Here is a 21,135-nt window from a genome sequence, read left to right as displayed (position 1 = left end):
AACGATGGTTCTCAATCTGTGCAGTTCAAATCATCCATGCTTCCCAAGATGATATTTTATAAATACGGGGGGGACATTTTGTTAGCACAATGAACAGATGGCAGTTACCGGCATTTATAGTGTGACCTAGGGATGTTGAACATCTTGAATCACACGCCCGACAATCTCCCACACAAAAGAATTGTTTTGGTTGCTACACGACTCCCAATGATTCTGTTGGACACATTCAAGTATGTGAAAAAGTCTTGATAAGTGTTTGAGTATAGGAATGCGTTCCACCTTATATAAAAATATTTTAACACACTGAATTTTCCAGGAATGCAAACACTACATAAATCAAGGAAAGACTGATTTTATTTTGTTCTGGATTTTCACCATAATGGCTTGCTAATTCAGAAGAATCACATCACTCATAGCTATGCTCATCTTGGATGTCTGAGGTGCCAACATAAATCCTCTGTCTTAATCTACACATGTAGCTGTCACATGCTGGGGATTCTATGCACGTGCACACACACGCTTACATACTGAGTTTTATACAAATGAAGTTACAAGTGTGCCTACCCTGGTAGTATGTTTCTTCTTTTTCTTTTTTAATTTTTATTTATTTATGATAGTCACAGAGAGAGAGAGAGAGAATGAGAGAGAGAGAGAGAGAGGCAGAGACACAGGCGGAGGGAGAAGCAGGCTCCATGCACCGGGAGCCCCATGTGGGATTCGATCCCGGGTCTCCAGGATCGCGCCCTGGGCCAAAGGCAGGCGCTTAACCGTTGCACCACCCAGGGATCCCCTGTTTTTTCTTAATGTAGTAGTGAGACCATCAAGATTAAGCATACTTTTTTTTTTTTTTTAACCAAGAAACATGCTGCCACAGTTGGCAAGGACATAGTATACTTTTACCCTTGAAGTAACAGCACAGGTATCAAGGGAATCGCTGATCCTGGCTAACACGTGAAGCGTACCAGCTGTTATTGAAGGAGAAGTATACACTGCAAGCTAGGTAAAGGAGAATTCATTGGCATTAAAGCACTCTTCAGCGGCTCGGGACTATTCATTCCATGGACACCAGGATCGGATCCCAATGTTACCTTGGACATGACCAGGGTCTGGGGATTTATCTAGATAGGGGGCTGGATGAAGGTCTATCGGTATCCACTGCAGCTTCTTGCACAGGCTCCCCACAGCGTCACTAGGGAATCCACTTGTGAGTCCATGCAAGCTTCATCTCTAACTCGTAAACGTGTCAAATGCGGCCCTTTCCGTTGTGGCCTATTTGCTTCTGCAGCCTCCTCTGCTCCTCTTTCTAACCGTACTGGCTCCAGGACCGGCATAGGTGATGCTTCTCTCTTCGCTTCTTTCCTGGACTCCTTCACTGGGTTAAAAGAGGGCTCTGCATTTCCGCAACACACCTACCTGGCGCATTTCTTTCTCTAACATCACACTGAACTGCGCTGTGGTGAAAACGCGGACATCTTTTTGTGCCTGACTACGAGCGCGTCTTCTCCACAGCTCCTGGCAAGGCGCTCGGTAAGGGGAACGGGTCACTAGATGTTGGCTGTGAAAATAAAAACGACAGCAACGTCACATTTCGGTGCCGCTCACGTGATTAAAACGTTTCGGCTCCTCTTCCGTTTCCCAACTCTTTCCCTTCGTTCTCGGTTCCCTCCCACCTACGAACCCGAGGCCAAGGACAGGCAAGCGCACCTGACGCCTCCCTCAGGAGCCCAGCAGCTCTCCCAAGCGGCACTCCCTCCCGCCTAGGAAGCCACGTCAACGCGCTGACGTCACGCGCGCCGCTGGCGTCCCGCCGTCAGGCCCGCCCATCAAAGCTTTCCGGGATCTCTCTCTCTCTTTTTTTTTTCTTGCGGTCAGCGGGGACAGCTTGAACTGCGGTCGCACGGAAGGCCGGCAACGACGAGTTCCAAAGGCGGGTCCTTGGGGACTCCTGCTTCCTCAGAGTAAGGCGGCTTGTTTCCCAGAGACGCACGGGCGGCCGAGGGCCCGCCCCCAAGCGCCGGCCGCGGTCTCCCGGGGAACGACGCGGCGCGCGGGCCGGAGCTGGGTGGGGGCGCGCGTGCGCAGTGCGCGTGCGCAGTGCCGCGGCTTTTGCGCAGATCGGGAGGGACGGGCGTGTGCGCTGCTTTCTTGCAGGGAGGATGGCCCAGTCCTCGGGCGAGGACGCCGTGGTGCTGCAGGCGATGCTGAGGCAGCTGTTCCAGAGCGTGAAGGAGAAGATCACGGGGGCTCCCTCCCTCGAGTGCGCCGAGGAAATCCTCGTACACCTGGAGGAAACTGATGAAAACTTTCACAAGTAAAAAAAGCTTTTTGCTGTCTTCAGCCGACAAACCTTCCCCGCCCGATCCAGAGAAGGGCCAAGTGTAGTTAGAGGATGTTCGATTATTGTCGTTAAAATAGCGCCCGAGCCGGAGGTTCTTTTTGGTTCGTTTACACAAATGCCGAATTTAATGTTTTATTTATTCTTTACCTACTCTTCCAAAGCTGCTGCCGCCCCAGTGTGTGTAGTGCCACAGCCCGCCTGTCCTAATTCTTCATTTTTCCTCATGGGCAGTTCAGTAGCGCTCGTGGCGAAGCGTTCACGTTCTTCCAAGAGCGTTCAGTCAGTCCCCGAGATCTCCCTTGCTGTGCCCTGAGGTCTTCCAGGGGTTGCACCGGTTGCCCATTCTGAGCACGGCAGGGAATACTGAAGTGAGTTTTTTTTTTTTTTTTTTTTTTTTTTTTAGGAAAAGATTTTATTTATTTATTCATGAGAGTCACTGAGAACAGCAGAGACATAGGCGGAGGGAGAAGCAGGCTCCTCACGGGGAGCCCCATGCGGGACTCATCCCAGGACCCCGGGGTCAGGCCCTGAGCGGAAGGCAGACGCTCAACCGCTGAGCCCTCCAGGCGCCCCTGAGGTGACATAATTTCTTTCCTGTGGAAAAGCTTGAGTTCTTACAAAGGGAGAAGCCGCATACTCAAGTGTCCTGGTACAGGCAGAAATACAAGTGCTGCAGAAGGTCTACAGAGTGCTCGATGTGGGAGCAGTAGAGTTTTGAGTTTGAAGGAGAGACGTGCCCTTTTGAGATTTTTCTGGAAGGTTATTTTTCTTTAGATACGTTTTTTCCCTTTGTTTTGGTTTAATTTAAGTTAATCATCTCCTTTGAAAAGTCTTGTTGCAGGTACCTCAATTATCACTGGCAGAAGTATTTTTTTTTTTTTATAAATTAATTTTTATTGGTGTTCAATTTACCAACATACAGAATAACACCCAGTGCTCATCCCGTCAAGTGTCCCCCTCCGTGCCCGTCACCCATTCACCCCCACCCCCCGCCCTCCTCCCCTTCCACCACCCCTAGTTCATTTCCCAGAGTTAGAAGTCTTTATGTTCTGTGTCCCTTTCTGATATCTCCCACACATTTCTTCTCCCTTCCCCTCTATTCCCCTTCACTATTATTCATATTCCCCAAATGAGTGAGAACATACACTGTTTGTCCTTCTCCGATTGACTTACTTCACTCAGCATAATACCCTCCAGTTCCATCCACGTTGAAGCAAATGGTGGGTATTTGTCGTTTCTAATGGCTGAGTAATATCCATTGTATACATAACCCACATCTTCTTTATCCATTCATCTTTCGATGGGCACCGAGGCTCCTTCCACAGTTTGGCTATTGTGGACATGGCTGCTAGAAACATCGGGGTGCAGGTGCCCCGGCGTTTCATTGCATCTGAATCTTCGGGGTAAATCCCTAACAGTGCAATTGCTGGGTCGTAGGGCAGGTCTATTTTTAATTCTTTGAGGAACCTCCACACAGTTTTCCAGAGTGGCTGCACCAGTTCACATTCCCACCAACAGTGTAAGAGGGTTCCCTTTTCTCCGCATCCTCTCCAACATTTGTTGTTTCCTGCCTTATTAATTTTCCCCATTCTCACTGGTGTGAGGTGGTATCTCATTGTGGTTTTGATTTGTATTTCCCTGATGGCAAGTGATGCAGAGCATTTTCTCATGTGCATGTTGGCCATGTCTATGTCTTCCTCTGTGAGATTTCTCTTCATGTCTTTTGCCCATTTCATGATTGGATTGTTTGTTTCTTTGGTGTTGAGTTTAATAAGTTCTTTATAGATTTTGGAAACTAGCCCTTTATCTGATATGTTATTTGCAAATATCTTCTCCCATTCTGTAGGTTGTCTTTGAGTTTTGTTGACTGTATCCTTTGCTGTGCAAAAGCTTCTTATCTTGATGAAGTCCCAATAGTTCATTTTTGCTTTTGTTTCTTTTGTTTTCGTGGATGTATCTTGCAAGAAGTTACTGTGGCCAAGTTCAAAAAGGGTGTTGCCTGTGTTCTCCTCTAGGATTTTGATGGAGTCTTGTCTCACATTTAAATCTTTCATCCATTTTGAGTTTATCTTTGTGTATGGTGCAAGAGAGTGGTCTAGTTTCATTCTTCTGCATGTGGATGACCAATTTTCCCAGCACCATTTATTGAAGAGACTGTCTTTCTTCCAGTGGATCGTCTTTCCTCCTTTGTCGAATATTAGTTGACCATAAAGTTCAGGGTCCATTTCCGGATTCTCTATTCTGTTCCATTGGTCTATGTGTCTGTTTTTGTGCCAGTACCACACTGTCTTGATGACCACAGCTTTGTAGTACAACCTGAAATCTGGCATTGTGATGCCCCCAGCTATGGTTTTCTTTTTTAAAATTCCCCTGGCTATTCGGGGTCTTTTCTGATTCCACACAAATCTTAAAATAATTTGTTCTAAGTCTCTGAAAAAAGTCCATGGTATTTTGATAGGGATTGCATTGAACGTGTAAATTGCCCTGGGTAGCATTGACATTTTCACAATATTAATTCTGCCAATCCATGAGCATGGAATATTTTTCCATCTCTTTGTGTCTTCCTCAATTTCTTTCAGAAGTGTTCTATAGTTTTTAGGGTATAGATCCTTTACCTCTTTGGTTAGGTTTATTCCTAGGTATCTTATGCTTTTGGGTGCAATTGTAAATGGGATTGACTCCTTAATTTCTCTTTCTTCAGTCTCATTGTTAGTGTATAGGAATGCCATTGATTTCTGGGCATTGATTTTGTATCCTGCCACGCTACCAAATTGCTGTATGAGTTCTAGCAATCTTGGGGTGGAGGCTTTTGGGTTTTCTATGTAGAGTATCATGTCATCGGCGAAGAGGGAGAGTTTGACTTCTTCTTTGCCAATTTGAATGCCTTTAATGTCTTTTTGTTGTCTGATTGCTGAGGCTAGGACTTCCAATACTATGTTGAATAGCAGTGGTGAGAGTGGACATCCCTGTCTGGTTCCTGATCTTAGGGGAAAGGCTCCCAGTGCTTCCCCATTGAGAATGATATTTGCTGTGGGCTTTTTGTAGATGGCTTTTAAGATATCGAGGAAAGTTCCCTCTATCCCTACACTCTGAAGAGTTTTGATCAGGAATGGATGCTGTATTTTGTCAAATGCTTCTCTGCATCTAATGAGAGGATCATATGGTTCTTGGTTTTTCTCTTGCTGATATGATGAATCACATTGATTGTTTTACGAGTGTTGAACCAGCCTTGTGTCCCGGGGATAAATCCTACTTGGTCATGGTGAATAATTTTCTTAATGTGTTGTTGGATCCTATTGGCTAGTATCTTGTTGAGAATTTTTGCATCCATGTTCATCAGGGATATTGGTCTGTAATTCTCCTTTTTGGTGGGGTCTTTGTCTGGTTTTGGAATTAAGGTGATGCTGGCCTCATAGAATGAATTTGGAAGTACTCCATCTCTTTCTATCTTTCCAAACAGCTTTAGTAGAATAGGTATGATTTCTTCTTTAAACGTTTGATAGAATTCCCCTGGGAAGCCATCTGGCCCTGGACTCTTGTGTCTTGGGAGGTTTTTGATGACTTCTTCAATTTCCTCCCTGGTTATTGGCCTGTTCAGGTTTTCTATTTCTTCCTGCTCTAGTTTTGGTAGTTTGTGGCTTTCCAGGAATGCGTCCATTTCTTCTAGATTGCCTAATTTATTGGCGTAGAGCTGTTCATAATATGTTTTTAAAATCGTTTGTATTTCCTTGGTGTTGGTAGTGATCTCTCCTTTCTCATTCATGATTTTATTAATTTGAGTCTTCTCTCTCTTCTTTTTAATAAGGTTGGCTAATGGTTTATCTATCTTATTAATTCTTTCAAAGAACCAACTCCTGGTTCTATTGATCTGTTCCACAGTTCTTCTGGTCTCAATTTCGTTGAGTTCTGCTCGAATTTTAATTAACTCTCTTCTTCTGCTGGGCGTCGGGTCGATTTGCTGCTTCTTCTCTAGCTCCTTTATGTGTAAGGTTAGCTTTTGTATTTGAGTTCTTTCCAGTTTTTGAATGGATGCTTGTATTGCGATGTATTTCCCCCTCAGGACTGCTTTTGCTGCATCCCAAAGATTTTGAACAGTTGTATCTTCATTCTCATTAGTTTCCATGAATCTTTTTAATTCTTCCTTAATTTCCTGGTTGACCCTTTTATCTTTTAGCAGGATGGTCCTTAACCTCCACGTGTTTGAGGTCCTTCCAAACTTCTTCTTGTGATTGAGTTCTAATTTCAAGGCGTTATGGTCTGAGAATATGCAGGGGACGATCCCAATCTTTTGGTATCGGTTCAGACCCGATTTGTGACCCAGTATGTGGTCTATTCTGGAAAAAGTTCCATGTGCACTTGAGAAGAATGTGTATTCAGTTGAGTTTGGATGTAAAGTTCTGTAGATATCTGTGAAATCTATCTGGTCCAGTGTATCATTTAAAGCTCTCGTTTCTTTGGAGATGTTGTGTTTAGAAGACCTATCAAGGGTAGAGAGAGCTAGATTGAAGTCACCAAGTATAAGTGTATTATTATCTAAGTATTTCTTTACTTTGGTTAATAATTCGTTTAAGTATTTGGCAGCTCCCACATTCGGGGCATATATATTGAGGATTGTTAAGTCCTCTTGTTGGATAGATCCTTTAAGTATGATATAGTGTCCCTCTTCGTCTCTCACTACTGTCTTCGGAGTGAATTTTAGTTTATCTGATATAAGGATGGCTACCCCTGCTTTCTTTTGAGAACCATTTGAATGTTAAATGGTTCTCCAACCTTTTATTTTCAGGTTGTAGGTGTCCTTCTGTCTAAAATGAGTCTCTTGTAGACAGCAAATAGATGGGTCCTGCTTTTTTATCCAGTCTGAAACCCTGCGCCTTTTGATGGGGTCATTAAGCCCATTCACGTTCAGAGTTACTATTGACAGATATGAGTTTAGTGTCATCATGATATCTATTTAGTCCTTGTTTTTGTGGATTGTTCCACTGAACTTCTTCTTAAAGGGGAATTTTAAGAGTCCCCCTTAAAATTTCTTGCAGAGCTGGTTTGGAGGTCACATATTCTTTCAGTTCCTGCCTGTCTTGGAAGCTCTTTATCTCTCCTTCCATTTTGAATGAGAGCCTTGCTGGATAAAGTATTCTTGGTTGCATGTTCTTCTCATTTAGGACCCTGAATATATCCTGCCAGCCCTTTCTGGCCTGCCACGTCTCTGTGGAGAGGTCTGCTGTTACCCTAATATTCCTCCCCATGAAAGTCAGGGACTTCTTGTCTCTTGCTGCTTTAAGGATCTTCTCTTTATCTTTGGAATTTGCAAGCTTCACTATTAGATGTCGAGGTGTTGAACGGTTTTTATTGATTTTAGGGGGGGATCTCTCTATTTCCTGGATCTGAATGCCTGTTTCCCTTCCCAGATTGGGAAAGTTTTCAGCTAGGATTTGTTCAAATACATATTCTGGCCCTCTGTCCCTTTCGGCGCCCTCGGGTACCCCAATTAAACGTAGGTTTTTCTTCCTTAGAGTGTCATTTATTTCCCTTAATCTGTCTTCATGGTTCTTTAATTGTTTATCTCTTTTTTCCTCAGTTTCCCTCTTTGCCATTAACTTGTCTTCTATGTCACTCACTCGTTCTTCCACCTCGTTAACCCTCGTCGTTAGGACTTCTAGTTTGGATTGCATCTCATTCAGTTGATTTTTAATTTCTGCCTGATTGGATCTAAATTCTGCAGTCATGAAGTCTCGTGAGTCCTTAATGCTTTTTTCTAGAGCCACCAGTAGCTGTATAATAGTGCTTCTGAATTGGCTTTCTGACATTGAATTGTAATCCAGATTTTGTAGCTCTGTGGGAGAGAGGGCTGTTTCTGATTCTTTCTTTTGAGGTGAGGTTTTCCTTCTAGTCATTTTGCTCAGTGCGGAGTGGCCAAAAACAAGTTGTATTGGGAAAAGGAGAGAAAGAGAGAGAAGGAAAGAAAAGAGAAAAAGAAAAAAGAAAAAGAAAAGAAAAAGGAAAGAAGAGAAGAAAAAGGGAAAGAAAAAGAAAGAAAGGTGAAAAAAAAAGGGGGGTGGGGGAAGCAATCAGAAATCAAAAAGAAAAGAAAAAAGAAAAGGAAAAAAAAAAACACGGGGGAGTATTTCTGTAGACTTTAAGTCCCTTGACTTCCCCTGGAACTGGTCCGTCCAGCTGGTCTTCTGGGGGAGGGGCCTGTTGCGCTGATTTTCAGGTGTTAGCACTTGGGGGAGCTGCTCTGCCCCTGCCTGCTGCAGGGCTCAGCCGGGGTTGTTTACCCCGTGAGGTCTCAGGAGGAACAGTTGCAGTTGCTATGGCAACTCTGGAAGCCTGGATTCAGCCTCCGCAGGAACTACGGGGCTCGGGGCTCTCGGCTTTCCATCTGCAGGGCCTGGAGGCTCCGGGGCGGGGCAGCTGATCTGCTCAGTTCGGGGCAGGAGCGTCCTTGCTGTCCTGGGCCGTCCCGGCCTCTGCCTGTCCCGGGGGGAGGCCGGATCCTGGGCTGTGTCCCGGCGCCCTGTGCTCCGGGGCCTGCGTTGTTGGATTTGCGCTCCCGCCCCGCAGCCCCCTCCCTGGAGCCGCTCCCGAGCCCCTCCGAGCTGCTCCGGTGCACGCTGCAGCCCTTAGGGAGCTCGGAGCACTCCCCTGCGCTCGCAGGTGTCTGTTAGTGTCCCCGGGAGCCCGAGGGCATCCCCGCCCTCCTGGGTCCTGCTCTAACTCCCTGCGGGCCCCTTTCCCCCGGGAAGGTTGGTGCAGCTCCTGCTTCTCCGGGACGGGGCTTTCCTGTCCTGGGGACACTCGCCCCGGCCTCAGCCCGGCTCCTCCGGGGCCCCTCCCCCTCGGAGGCCTTTTGTTTCTTTATTTCTTTTTCCCCGTCTTCCTACCTTGATAGAAGCGTGAACTCTTCTCACTGTAGCATTCCAGCTGGTCTCTCTTTACATCTCAGGCCGAATTCGTAGATTTTCAGGATGGTTTGAAGGTTATCTAGGTAATTTGTTGGGGACAGGTGATTTGGGGACCCTGCTCTTCCGCCATCTTGCCCCTCCTCTGGCAGAAGTATTTTAAATTCAGTGTTTGTATTTCATTTTGATCTCACGGAGATAAAATTTGAAATGATGAAATTTTCATGATGAAAATTTTTCTCATGTTACCTTTTTATTTTTTTAATATTTTGTTTATTCGTGAGAGACACAGCGAGAGAGAGAGAAAGAATGAAAGAAAAAGAAAGAAAGAGAAAGAAAGAAAGAAAGAAAGAAAGAAAGAAAGAAAAAAAAGTGGGTTCCATGCAGGGAGCCCAATATGGGAATCGATCCTGGCTCTCCAGGATCACGCTCTGGGCTGAAGGCAGGCACCCAACTGCTGAGCCACCCAGGCGTCCCTTTTATTTTTATTTTTATTTTTTTATTATTATTTTTTTCATGTTTCCTTTAAACTGACTCTTGGGTGCCCTGAGGTTGTATTTATGGGGAACTCCTACCCATTTCTTACATGGGCATAAAGGGATCCTTGAGCCCTTTAATGTAAAAGTCTGTACTTGCAGTTTTATAGGTTGTATTTACGGTTTTCACCAGATTCTCAAGGGAGTTTTCAAAAGTGTGGAATTCTTGTTAATATAGAGTTCCCAATTTCATTAATATTTCTGGTGATGCATATAGTCTCTTTGTATTTCCATGATTTTCTTGTTTATTTCTTCATTAAATCCCCTAAGAGCTGTATAGCAGACTATAGAATAATTGCAACTTCCTCAAGTTAGGGTTTAATAATGTTTTGTAAACTCATATAATGCGAATTTATCTCACACAGAATCCACTTAAACATCAAGTTTGGGGTTTCATTTCTGGTTTTTATTTCATATGCAAGCAGTTTAAATGATTTGTAAATTAGTATGTCACTTTTTGCTAGATTCATATTTTGAGCATTTTTTGATTTCATCTAGATTTTCAAGTTTATTGCTATAAAGTTTTTCATTAATATCCTGTTACCTTTTTAATATTTTTTAGTATCTATTTATATATCCCCTCCTTTTTAAAAAAGATTTTATTTATTTATTAATGAGAGACATACAGAGAGGCAGAGGCACATGCAGAGGGAGAAGCAGGCTCCATGCAGGGATCCGGATGTGGGACTCGATCCCAGGTCTCCAGGATCACACCCTGGGCTGAAGATGGCACTAAACCGCTGAGCTACCCGAGCCGCCCGTTCCCCCTTTTTTCTTTTCTTTTCTTTTCTTTCTTCTTTCTTTCTTTCTTTCTTTCTTCTTTTTCTTTCTTCTTTCTTTCTTTTTTTTTTCTTTCTTTCTTTCTTTCTTCTTTCTTTCTTTCTTTCTTCTTCTTTCTTTCTTTCTTTCTTTCTTTCTTTCTTTCTTTCTTTCTTTCATTCATTCATCATTATTTGTGCCTTCCCTCTTTTGTTCTGCTAGGGGTTTATTTTGTTAGTCTTTTAAAAGAATCATCTCTTGGCTTAGTTTTTCCTTTCTCTTAGGTGTATATTTTATGGTTTTTACGTTTCTGCTCTTTATTTTTTTTTCTTCTTGGAAAATTTTAAAACTTTTGTGATTAGTGGTTAACTCATTAATTTGCAGCTTTTCTTTTTAGTATAAGTGTTTAAGGCTACATACAACCCTGTATTGTTTTCGCTGCTCCAATTTTAAAATGCTTTTCAAATTAAAGTTAGGTCATTGTTGTTCCTCTCAGCAGTCTAATGACTGTTGTAATAAAGTAATTTACTCTTCAACAGTGCATTAGATTAAGTGCCTGCTGATTAGCATAGTTAATGTTCACTGTTTACTGCAGAGATGTAGTTTTGGCCTGCCTAAAAAATCCAAACACTCTCAAGTTAGAACTACTTTGTAGTGTTTAAGATTTATGATCCTAAAGTAGTTTAAGTGGTTTGTAATCTTAAAAGCATAGATGGTAAAATTTACATATTGGTTCACTAAGCTGAGATCTGTGTCTTAGGAGGAAGGAACTCTTTGTATAGGAGAGGAAAGGAGAAGATGCTTGTCTTTGGTGTTTTTGTAGACTCTTAGAATTCAGAGTTGGATGATATATTAAAGGCCAGTTAAGTCCAGGTCCTCATATTTTGTCTTTGTTTTCATTGACCTGACTCTTCTTGAACATTGTATGTTCTTGGGTCACTTAAAGTATATATGGCTTCCCAAAGTGTTTTCTACCTCATAATTATCTATCTTCCCATCTCCACTATCAGAACATTGGTTTTTTAAATCCACTCAATGTTGTCCTGGTATTGGCAAGAACAATTTTATTAAACGACTTATAGTGGAAACTGGTATCTTTAGACTATTGTATTTTTGTAAGAAGATGGTTAGGACAATTGAATCCATACATGATGGGATTTCAGGTAGTATAATAAACTAAAGTGGGGGAAAATGCAGTCATATTTGGGGAGAAACCGTAGTGTAGGTAGTAGTAGCCCTATCTGGGGCTTTGGCCCAATGGGCAGTTTCCCTGAACTATCTCTGCTTTCCAGAGCCTCTTCTATTTTTTTTTTTTTTTGCCTTGAACTGTACATATTCTCTAAAAGATCCAAGCTTTCCTCTTTGTCTCTGAAAGTGGCAGCTGGGATTTGAAACTTGTGGAAAGGGAGAGAAGAAGGGATGAGGACATTGCTTTCATTATGTGCGTATGTGTCCTGTAGATTTTGACACTTAAACTGGCCCCCAGAAAACGACTGGCCCTGGTTTTCAGTGCTGGCTACACCAGAATCTGTTTGTCTCCATCTATAAAAATACTGATGCTTGGGCCTCTGCATAAATGAATCAGAATTTCCTGGGGGGCTTAGGAGAGGGTGCATCGTAGGGGTTGGGCCTTGTTTTTGAAAAAACTCTCTAGGTGATTCTAACATGTAGCCAGGGTTGAGAACCACATAGAACATATTTGCTTAGATTTATGCAAGAATTTCATGTGTGTATTTTAGTAGTTATCAACCCTGATGATTGTAAAAGTCTCTAATGCAGATGTTCATGTTTGTAGCCCTCACATCCAATATACTTTTGGTTTGATACAGATGGAACACAATATTTATTGATTTGGGTTTATCTTTTGTTTTGCAGAAGAATCTACCAGTGATTTTTTTAAATTAGTGAACTCTAGGGTGTTTAAGTGGTAACTTCAAGAAAACATCCATTGTGTAAAGTGATATCCATGTATAGTAAATTACTAAGAATTATATATGTGCTTCCATAATTAATGTATTTTTAATAATTGTTTATTATGATCCAGAAGTCTGTTCTTTGACCTCAAAGGTTGTAGGTAATGTTAAATACCCATTCTTTCTATTACATAACCTTTTTTTATATGCTGATATGATATATAAAGTTAGGTTGGTCATATAATAAGTCTTTTGATTCTGAAATAAGAATTCCACATATCAGCATTATAATTCATGACTTACTCTAATAAAGTCTCTTTTTAAAGAGTATCATTACTGATAATTTTTTTCTATATATGATTGAAAAATTTGTTTAAATAGCTAACAGAATGATTTGAAACAAACTTGTACTAGATTTTTTATGTTTTTCTGTCATTAATAGTATTCTGTATCTGCATATTTTGGTATGTTTTGAACATGTCATAAGTTCATCATGAAAAATCAATTTTCTTGGAAAAAATCTAGGTAATAAAGCTGGAGAAAAAATTGAAAAAAGTGAATGTTCTTTTACTCAACTTTGTAAAATTTTCCTATGTAAATGTGAAAAATTCCATATTCATCAGTAGTAAAGCCAAGTAGATGAGGCACATTGTGCCAGTATTTCATTTGAGCTGCTTCTGAAATGTGGTGAGGTGAACATTTTTCCTTAGTAGCAAACAACTATACTTTTGGGTTTTAATGTTCCTCATTGAGGAATATTTAGAAAAAGATATTTCGCATTCATTTGGTAATAGTGTATTTGAAACCAAATTTTTGCTTTTTCTCATTAAATTACTTTTTTTTTTTCACTAAATTACTTTTAAGGTACCGTAAGGTTAGTTAAATATATGTATAATGTATTTGGTTTGAGAAGTGTCAAAGTATAGCTATGTGTAGTAACAGTTTTTGCATTAGGATTACCATTATTGTTACAACTGGAATTTAGTAAGGTCAGGTATTTTGTCTAAGGTTACAAGATTGACCAGTGTAAGATTTAGAACTTAAACCTGAAGCAGAGAGATTCATAGATTTCTAAAGGTATAACATTTATTCATTATGTAGATCATGTTCTTTAAAAAATAAGAAACTTTGTTATTAGAAAATTTTAAGATGAACAAGGAAGAAATATTAATAGACTTCAGTTAAAATACAAAAGAATGGAAGTTGTATTTATTGTAATCAATGGCAAAGATGTATTATTCCCTATATTTCCAGTACAGTTAGAGTATGTTAATCTGAAAATGTTAACACGGGGCATCTGCTAAATTAAATCTGAAAGTTATCTAAATTGTAGCAGAACTAACTTCATTAAGCCTATGAAGGATAGTCTATAATAAGTTATTAATAATTAAATTTTTTTGAGGAAAGTTTTACATTTCTTAAATTTTAAGCATGGAGGTGATCCGCCAATATCTTTAGTGGTCAGGGTTTTTTTTTTTTTTTAAGGTTTTATTTATTTATTCATGATAGACACACAGAGAGAGAGAGAGGCAGAGGGAGAGGCAGGCTCCATGCAGGGAGCCCAACACAGGACTCAATCCCAGGACTCCAGGATCACGCCCTGGGCCAAAGGCAGGTGCCAAACCCTGGGCCACCCAGGGATCCCTAGTGGTCAGGGTTTTATAATGCTTGGAGTGAGTGGATGTTGAAAGGTCAAACTGGCATTCTGCAGGCCATATTTGGTCTGTGGTTGTGTGTGTGTTTTTTTTAAAGCAACATTTAAAAATTGGGAGACAGCACATAAAATAGTTTCCTAGTTTTTCTTAAAACATTGAAAAATCAACAGTAGGCTAATATTCCTAAATGGCAACAATTGGCTAAAGCCATGTAGAAGCTCTTCTTTTAACTGAGATACCCTTTTATTTCACCACTGCCTCTTCCTTTTCTCTTTTACTTGTGGATGGCTTTACCTGTCTACCCTGGTAACATCTGAGTTTGCAAACCCTGGAATAAGTATGGGACCATTTGAAAGTCTTTTTTTATGCATCAAGGGCTCTTTTATCCAAAATATTACCATACCGCCAGAATAATTTCTAAAAATGATTCAATGAGTTCATTTAAAAAAGCTGTGGTTATCATCAGTCTTTTGGATTAGTTGTAGACTGATAAGATCAGTACTATGAGGATTACAATGAAGGCAACACGATACATAATTTTCTAGAAGTGTTTCTACCAGCCTATAGCAACAGTAATTTTCTAACCGGGGCACCACTATAGAAAACAGCATTCCTTGTAGGATTTTATGGGGTATTGCCATGAATTCAGATGGTAAAAGAACCGACACAAAATGAATTGTCAGATGAGAATATGAAGCCTTGGATTTTTCTGACCCAAAGAGAAGAGTCCACTTGCAGAAATGAATGTTTACTAATTTGAGTCTTCCAATGATCAGTGACTCAGTAGAGCATCCAAAGGACCTTTGGCAGCCTGGTAATCCTCACAATGATAGAGGGCTTTATCCTCCCTGGAGATCTTTTTTTCTTAAAAGAGCAGTAACTTATTAGGCAGTATTCAATTTTGGGGGTCTTGGGTTCTTTTAATTTGGAAGATAAACCAAAACCTTGAAGTATTTTGACTGGGGTCTTCTGGAGGTATTACTATGGTCATAGATAAAAATGGTATCATTACAAAAAAGTATATGGTTATTCAAGTTTCCAAAGAGGAGAGGTTTGAACTTTTTCTCAGCATATTTTTTTTGTTTGCTATTTATAAATGAAGCTAAATAGTGGGGAGGTTTTTTTATGTGTCTTTTATTTTATAATGATATTCTATTAGCTTTCTTGAATACATTTTGTTAATGGACTTCCGTTATATTTCCTCACTGCCTTAGTTATGAAAATATCATTTCTGTTGCTTACAGTTTGGGTTTTAAACAAAGCAAACACAAAGTTGTATTTTTCAGTTAAATACTATTTTCTCCTAATTGCTTGATTTGTGGCACACAGAAATGGGGCTGATAAAACCAAGGAATAATTCATCTTTCCGTTGTTGATGATGAGATTTAGAATTCATCTTTAGAGTGGCTTCCCTTTAGTTTCAGAGAATTAACATAGGCTTGCCCATGTTTTGTTTCCCACTGAGTATCTCAGAGAGGTGAAGGAAAATTGGTGTGTCTGTTTGACTAGCCTAGGGCAGGATTGTGAGGAGGATCGAGATTGTTTTTAGGGACTTTTCATCTCTTTGCACTTTCTTCCAATCACACTTTTTCCCTTTTCCAGTGGTATGATGCTGGCTGTGAGGTCTTACTGATTGGGCTGAAAGGGTATCTATTCCTGGATCCTTTTTCATTTACAAGGACATTTTAAAGAAAGCAGTGATACATTTATGGTACTGGAATTTCAGATATTTTGATTCTTTAGAGGGTTTCTGGTTTTGGTGGGATAATTGTGGTGGGGAACACACATTTTTTGGAGTCTTCAGACCTCATCACACATATCTGCCAGCTCTAATCTCAGAGCCAGCTGTGTCTCGATGAAGGCAGTATAGGGACTGTCAAATGTTAAAAAATTAACATCTTTAAAAGATTCTCTTGAAACCTTAACCTTTGAATTACTCTTGCCTGTGTAAGTTTTTGCCATTTTGTATGGAATATGCGAAGATTTGGTTTGTAATTACAAATATACAAACTAAAAAATAAGTTAGCATTTAAAATGGATGGAAGTTATGCTTGTATAAGGGAAGATCTTTAAGTAATATAAGGCAATGATGAATCACCAGAAGAAGCAAAAACTGCAAAACTGCTTAAATGATGGTTAGAGGCTTTTTTCTATGATATATGATTCAGGAGGTTTTGAGTTTTGTTTTTCTTGGAGTATTTCTGAAAATTAGCATTCATCGTTTTGATCTAATATTGCCGGTCATTAAGTTTACAAAATAATGTTTTATACTTCTGCCTTTAATAGATAGCTATTTTCTTAAAGCTTAGAAGTTACTAGCTACATGTTGAATATAAATATTAAACATTTAAATGTAAATTCAATGAATAGCTCAAAACAAATTTTTAAGTAAATTATACTTTTAAATTTAATGTGCCAGTTATAATTTTGAAAAAATAAGATCTAATAGACATACCTCCCTAAATGCAAGAAATTTAAATAATGTGCAGTTGGTAAAAATGAGTATTACATTTATTTATTTCCCTTTTCAATCTCCGTTGAGCATTACAGAACATCTTACTTTATTTCTTAAACGTTTTTGGAGAGTGTGGGGTTGTGGGAATGATGAGTTTTGGATTAAGGTAGACCTGAATTAATAGCTTGTGAATTTTTTAAAAAAGATTTATTTATTTGAGAGAGAGAGAAAGAGATGGCACAGCTGCTGGTGGAAGGGGAGGGGGAGAGAGAGAAAGAATCCTGTAGAGCAGACTCCCCACTGAGTACAGACCCTGACCCTGATGCTTGGCTTAATCCCAGGACCCTGAGATCACAACCTGAAGCAGAAATCACCAGTGGGCCACTTAGTAGCCTGAGCCACCCAATCTCCCCTGAATTGATAGCTTGTGAAATTGAGGAGGCTTTTTAACTTTTCAATTTGTGTCCTCATCTATTTTACCTATTTCATGTGGTAAGGCAATAAAGTGCTTAGCGCAGTGTCTAATATGTAGTATTCACTTCAGAGTCCCTCCTTGTTTATATGCAAATCAACATATTTGGTTGTTTGTGGAGAAAGTTGAGGTGGCCTCATCTAAGTGGAGATGCGGTAATGAAGGGGCTTGATTGATTAGGTATTTAAATGCCAAGCCAGGGAAGTTGTATTTAAAGATAATAGCCAATAATTAGTTTTAAATACAACAAATATTTATTGAGACATTGTGTGATGTCTTATGAGGTATTGGTATGAATAAAATGGCTCTAACTCATAAATAATGAAGTCCATGATTTTTGAGGACCAGGGTGACTACAGTGTTCAGGATAACTATGAGAGGGAAGAGGGGGTGAAAGAAGATGAGCAAGAAGGCTGCAGTAATAATTTCTGTGTAAGGTGATACGGTTTTGCACTGACCAATAGAAATGGAGAAAAAGGAGGAAGTGATGAAGCCAAGGGATGTGTAGACAATGTTAACAGATGTTGATGACTAGGTGAATTGATGGAGTGAGTGGGCATGGGATGCAGAAAATGCTAATGTCCCAGAAAAAAACAATAAAATTCTAGATTAGCTTGGTGATTTGGAACAAAAAATTTAATCCTAGTTTAAGGTAAGAAACCTGAGTATTTTATAAATCTTTCTGTGCTAATATTTTTTTTCTGGGTATGGTTAATAAGTGAGTTCTTGATATTTACTGCATTTGTTTTTTAAATATTTGTTTTAGCTATGAATTTGTGAAATATCTTCGACAGCATATATGTAACACTTTGGGGTCTATGATTGAAGAAGAAATGGAAAAATGGACATCTGATCAGAATCAGGCTGAGGAATCTGGCTATGACACAGTTGTACAGCATGTTACTAAAAGAACTCAGGAATCTAAAGAGTGAGTATGTCCACAATAATATTTTAAAGGAATTTTCTCTCAGCAGGGCTTCTTGAAGGCACCCCTACCATGTCCCTTATAGATGGTGAGGATGATTTTTTATTTTTTTAAAGATTTTATTTATTTATTCATAGAGACACAGGCAGAGGGAGAAGCGGGATCCATGCAGAGGGCCCGACATGGGACTCGATCCTGGGTCTCCAGGATCACACCCTGGGCTGCAGGTGGTGCTAAACCGCTGCACCACTGGGGCTGCCCAGGATGATTCTTTCAAACAATGAGTCAGATTGTGCTACTTGAGTCCACTTAACACTGTGAAAGCTGCTCATCTCATTCAGAGTAAAATTCAGAGTAGCTTCTGTAACCTAGAAGACCCACCGTGAGCCTTCTGTGCCCTCTCCCTCATTTCTTAGCATATTTCCTTTCATACTGCTCCAGCCACACTGGTCTTGTTCTTTTTCAAACAGCCAAGCAAAGCCCTCCCTTAGGGATTTGCAACATATTATTTCTGCTGCCTTAGAATGCCCTTTCCCTAAATATTTGCATGACTTACTCCTTCATTTTTTTTTAATAGACTTTATTTTTTTTAGAGCAGTTTTGGGTTTCACATCAGAATTGAGCAGAGTGTACAGAAATTCCTTTCCCACATATCCCTTGTTCCTACACATGCATAGACTTCCCCATTATCAACATTCTCCACCAGACTGGTACATTTGCTTCAACTGAGGAACCTATGGTTACACGTCATTATTACAGAGAGTTCGTAGTTTACATAGGGCTTACTCTTAGTGTTGTGCATTCTGTGGAATTGTACAAATGTATAATGACATGTATCCACAATGATAGTATTACACAAAGTAGTTTTACTGCTCTAAAAATCCTCTGTGCTCTGCCCATTCATTCCTCCCTTAATCTCTGGTAACCACTAATTCTTTTATTGTCTGTATAGTTTTGCCTTTTCCAGAATATTATATAGTTCGAACCACACAATATGTAACCTTTCACATTGTTTTTTTTTTTTTTTTTGCTTAATAATATGCATTTAAGTTTCCTTCTTGTCTTTTTATGACTTGATAACTCATTTCTTTCTAGTACTAAGTAATAGTCAATTGTCTGGATGTGTCACACATCTTGGTTGCTTTCAAATGGTGGCAGTTATGAATAAAGCTGCCATAAGCATTGTGGGCCAGTTTTTGTGTGGACATATGTTTTCAACTCCTTTGGTAAATAGCAAGGAGCATGATTACTGGATCATATGGTAAGTTTAGTTTTGTAAGAAACTACCAAATTGTCTTCCAAAGTTGCCGTACCAGTGCTCGCTTCGGCAGCACATATACAAAGTTGCTGTACCATTTTGTATTCCCACCAATATTGTATGAGGTTCCTTGTTGCTCTACTTACTTACCAGCATTTGATGTCAGTATTCCAGATTTTGGTTGTTGTGTTAGTAGTAATATCTAATAGTAGTGTAGTGGTATCTCATTGTTGTTTCACTTTGTATTTCCCTGATGACATGATGTGGAGCTTCTTTTCATATGCTTGTCATCTTTATATCTTCTTTGGTGAAATATCTGTTAAGATCTTTGGCCCATTTTTTAATCACGTTGTTTTCTTATTGTTGAGTTTTAACAGTGTGTATATTTTGGATAATAGTCCTTTATCAGATAAGTCTTTTGCAAATATTTTTTCCTTTTCTCCCAGTCTATAGCTTGTCTTTGTATTCTCTTGACAATGTCTTTTGCAGAGCAGAAATTAATTTTCATTTTAATTAAGTCTAGCTTATCAATTACTTATTTCATGAATCGTGCTCTGATGACATATCTAAAATGCCATCACCCAAACCAGGGTCTTCGAGATTTCCTCCTATGTTATCTTCTAAGAACTTTATAGTTTTGCATTATATTCATAGTTAGGTCTGTGATTCATTTGAGTTAATTTTTATGTGGGGTTTAAAGCACATGTCTAAATTGGTTTTTTGGCACGTGGATATCCAGTTGTTCACCACTATTTATTAAAAAGACCGTCTTAAAAAAAAAAGACCATCTTTATTTTACTGTGTTGCTTTTACTCCTTTGTTCCACATATTTGTCTATCCTTTTGTGAATATTTCACAATTTAGCTATAAAGCTAAAACTTTAGCTTTATAGTTTCGAAGTCAGGATTTATTATTTATTTATTTATTTATTTATTTATTTATTTATTTATTTATTTATTTATGATAGTCACGCAGAGAGAGAGAGAGAGAGAGAGAGAGAGAGAGAGGCAGAGACACAGGCAGAGGGAGAAGCAGGCTCCATGCACCGGGAGCCTGACGTAGGATTCGATCCCGGGTCTCCAGGATCACGCCCCGGGCCAAAGGCAGGCACCAAACCGCTGCGCCACCCAGGGATCCCTCGAAGTCAGGTTTTGATGTTGAGGAATGGTATTAGTTTTCCAGCTTCATTCTTCTTAAATATTGTACTAGCTTTGCTTTTTTCTTTTTTCTTTTTTTTTTTTTTTTTTGCCTCTTTGTATATGCTTTGGAATCAGCTAGTTTATATTCACAAAATAATTTCCTGGGATTTTATTTGGGATTGCATTGGATTCACAGATGAAGTTGAGAAGAGTTTACATCTGGACAATATTGAGTATTCTTAATCCATGAACATGGAATGGAATATTTTTCCATTTTTTTAGTTCTGTTTTGATTTCCTTCAATTGAGTTTTACAGTTTTGTTTATACTGATCTCTCTTTTTTTTTTAACATTTTTTTTTATGTATTCATGAGAGACATGGAGAGAGAGGCAGAGACATAGGAGAGGGAGAAGCAGGCTCTGCAGGGAGCCCAATGCGGGACTTGATCCCAGGACCCCAGGATCATGACCTGTGCCAAAGGCAGACGCTCAACTACTGAGCCACCCAGGTGCTCCTGTACTGATCTTATATGTATTTTGTTGGATTTATACCGAAGTGTTTCATTTTGCTAATGTAAATAGTATTATGGTTTTAATTCCCAATTCTAAGTAGAATTCTAAGTTCATTGCTGGTGTATAGGAAAGTGATTGATTTTTGGGTATTAAGCTTGTATCCTGCAACTTTGCTATAATTGCTTGTTAATTCTAGGAGTTTTATTATCATTTTGTTTTTCAGATTTTTAGCATAGACGATGTCATTTATGAACAAGGACTTGCTTTTTCCTAT

At 39.7% G+C, this 21,135-nt stretch overlaps 1 protein-coding gene and 1 long non-coding RNA gene across 3 annotated transcripts in view; one reads left to right on the top strand and one right to left on the bottom strand.

The window, feature by feature from the left end:
* Positions 1–336: 336 nt before the first annotated feature.
* On the bottom strand, positions 337–1,810 carry LOC129500233 (uncharacterized). The gene is made up of 2 exons (XR_008662517.1): positions 1,705–1,810; positions 337–1,555 (listed from the first exon to the last, which is right to left on the bottom strand). It is a non-coding gene; the product is annotated as an uncharacterized LOC129500233 (long non-coding RNA).
* The window catches only part of TBC1D32 (TBC1 domain family member 32), a 209,355-nt gene continuing 190,011 nt past the window's right edge, over positions 1,792–21,135 (top strand). Inside the window, exons 1-3 of one of the 2 annotated variants that reach the window (XR_008662516.1) lie at positions 1,792–1,958; positions 2,152–2,311; positions 17,794–17,955. Coding sequence is in view for 1 of the 2 variants with exons in the window: in XM_055310422.1 (XP_055166397.1) it covers positions 2,157–2,311; positions 17,794–17,955 (317 nt within the window). In the remaining variant the exon portion in view is untranslated. The remainder of the gene's footprint in view (positions 1,959–2,151; positions 2,312–17,793; positions 17,956–21,135) is intronic. The other variant, XM_055310422.1, reaches the window with a different exon arrangement.

The sequence above is a fragment of the Nyctereutes procyonoides genome, unplaced genomic scaffold (genome assembly GCF_905146905.1).
Source record: "Nyctereutes procyonoides isolate TBG_1078 unplaced genomic scaffold, NYPRO_anot_genome, whole genome shotgun sequence".
Classification (NCBI taxonomy): Eukaryota; Metazoa; Chordata; class Mammalia; order Carnivora; family Canidae; genus Nyctereutes; species Nyctereutes procyonoides.
Note: the sequence above shows the minus strand (reverse complement) of the source record. Positions and strands in the feature narration are given on the sequence as shown.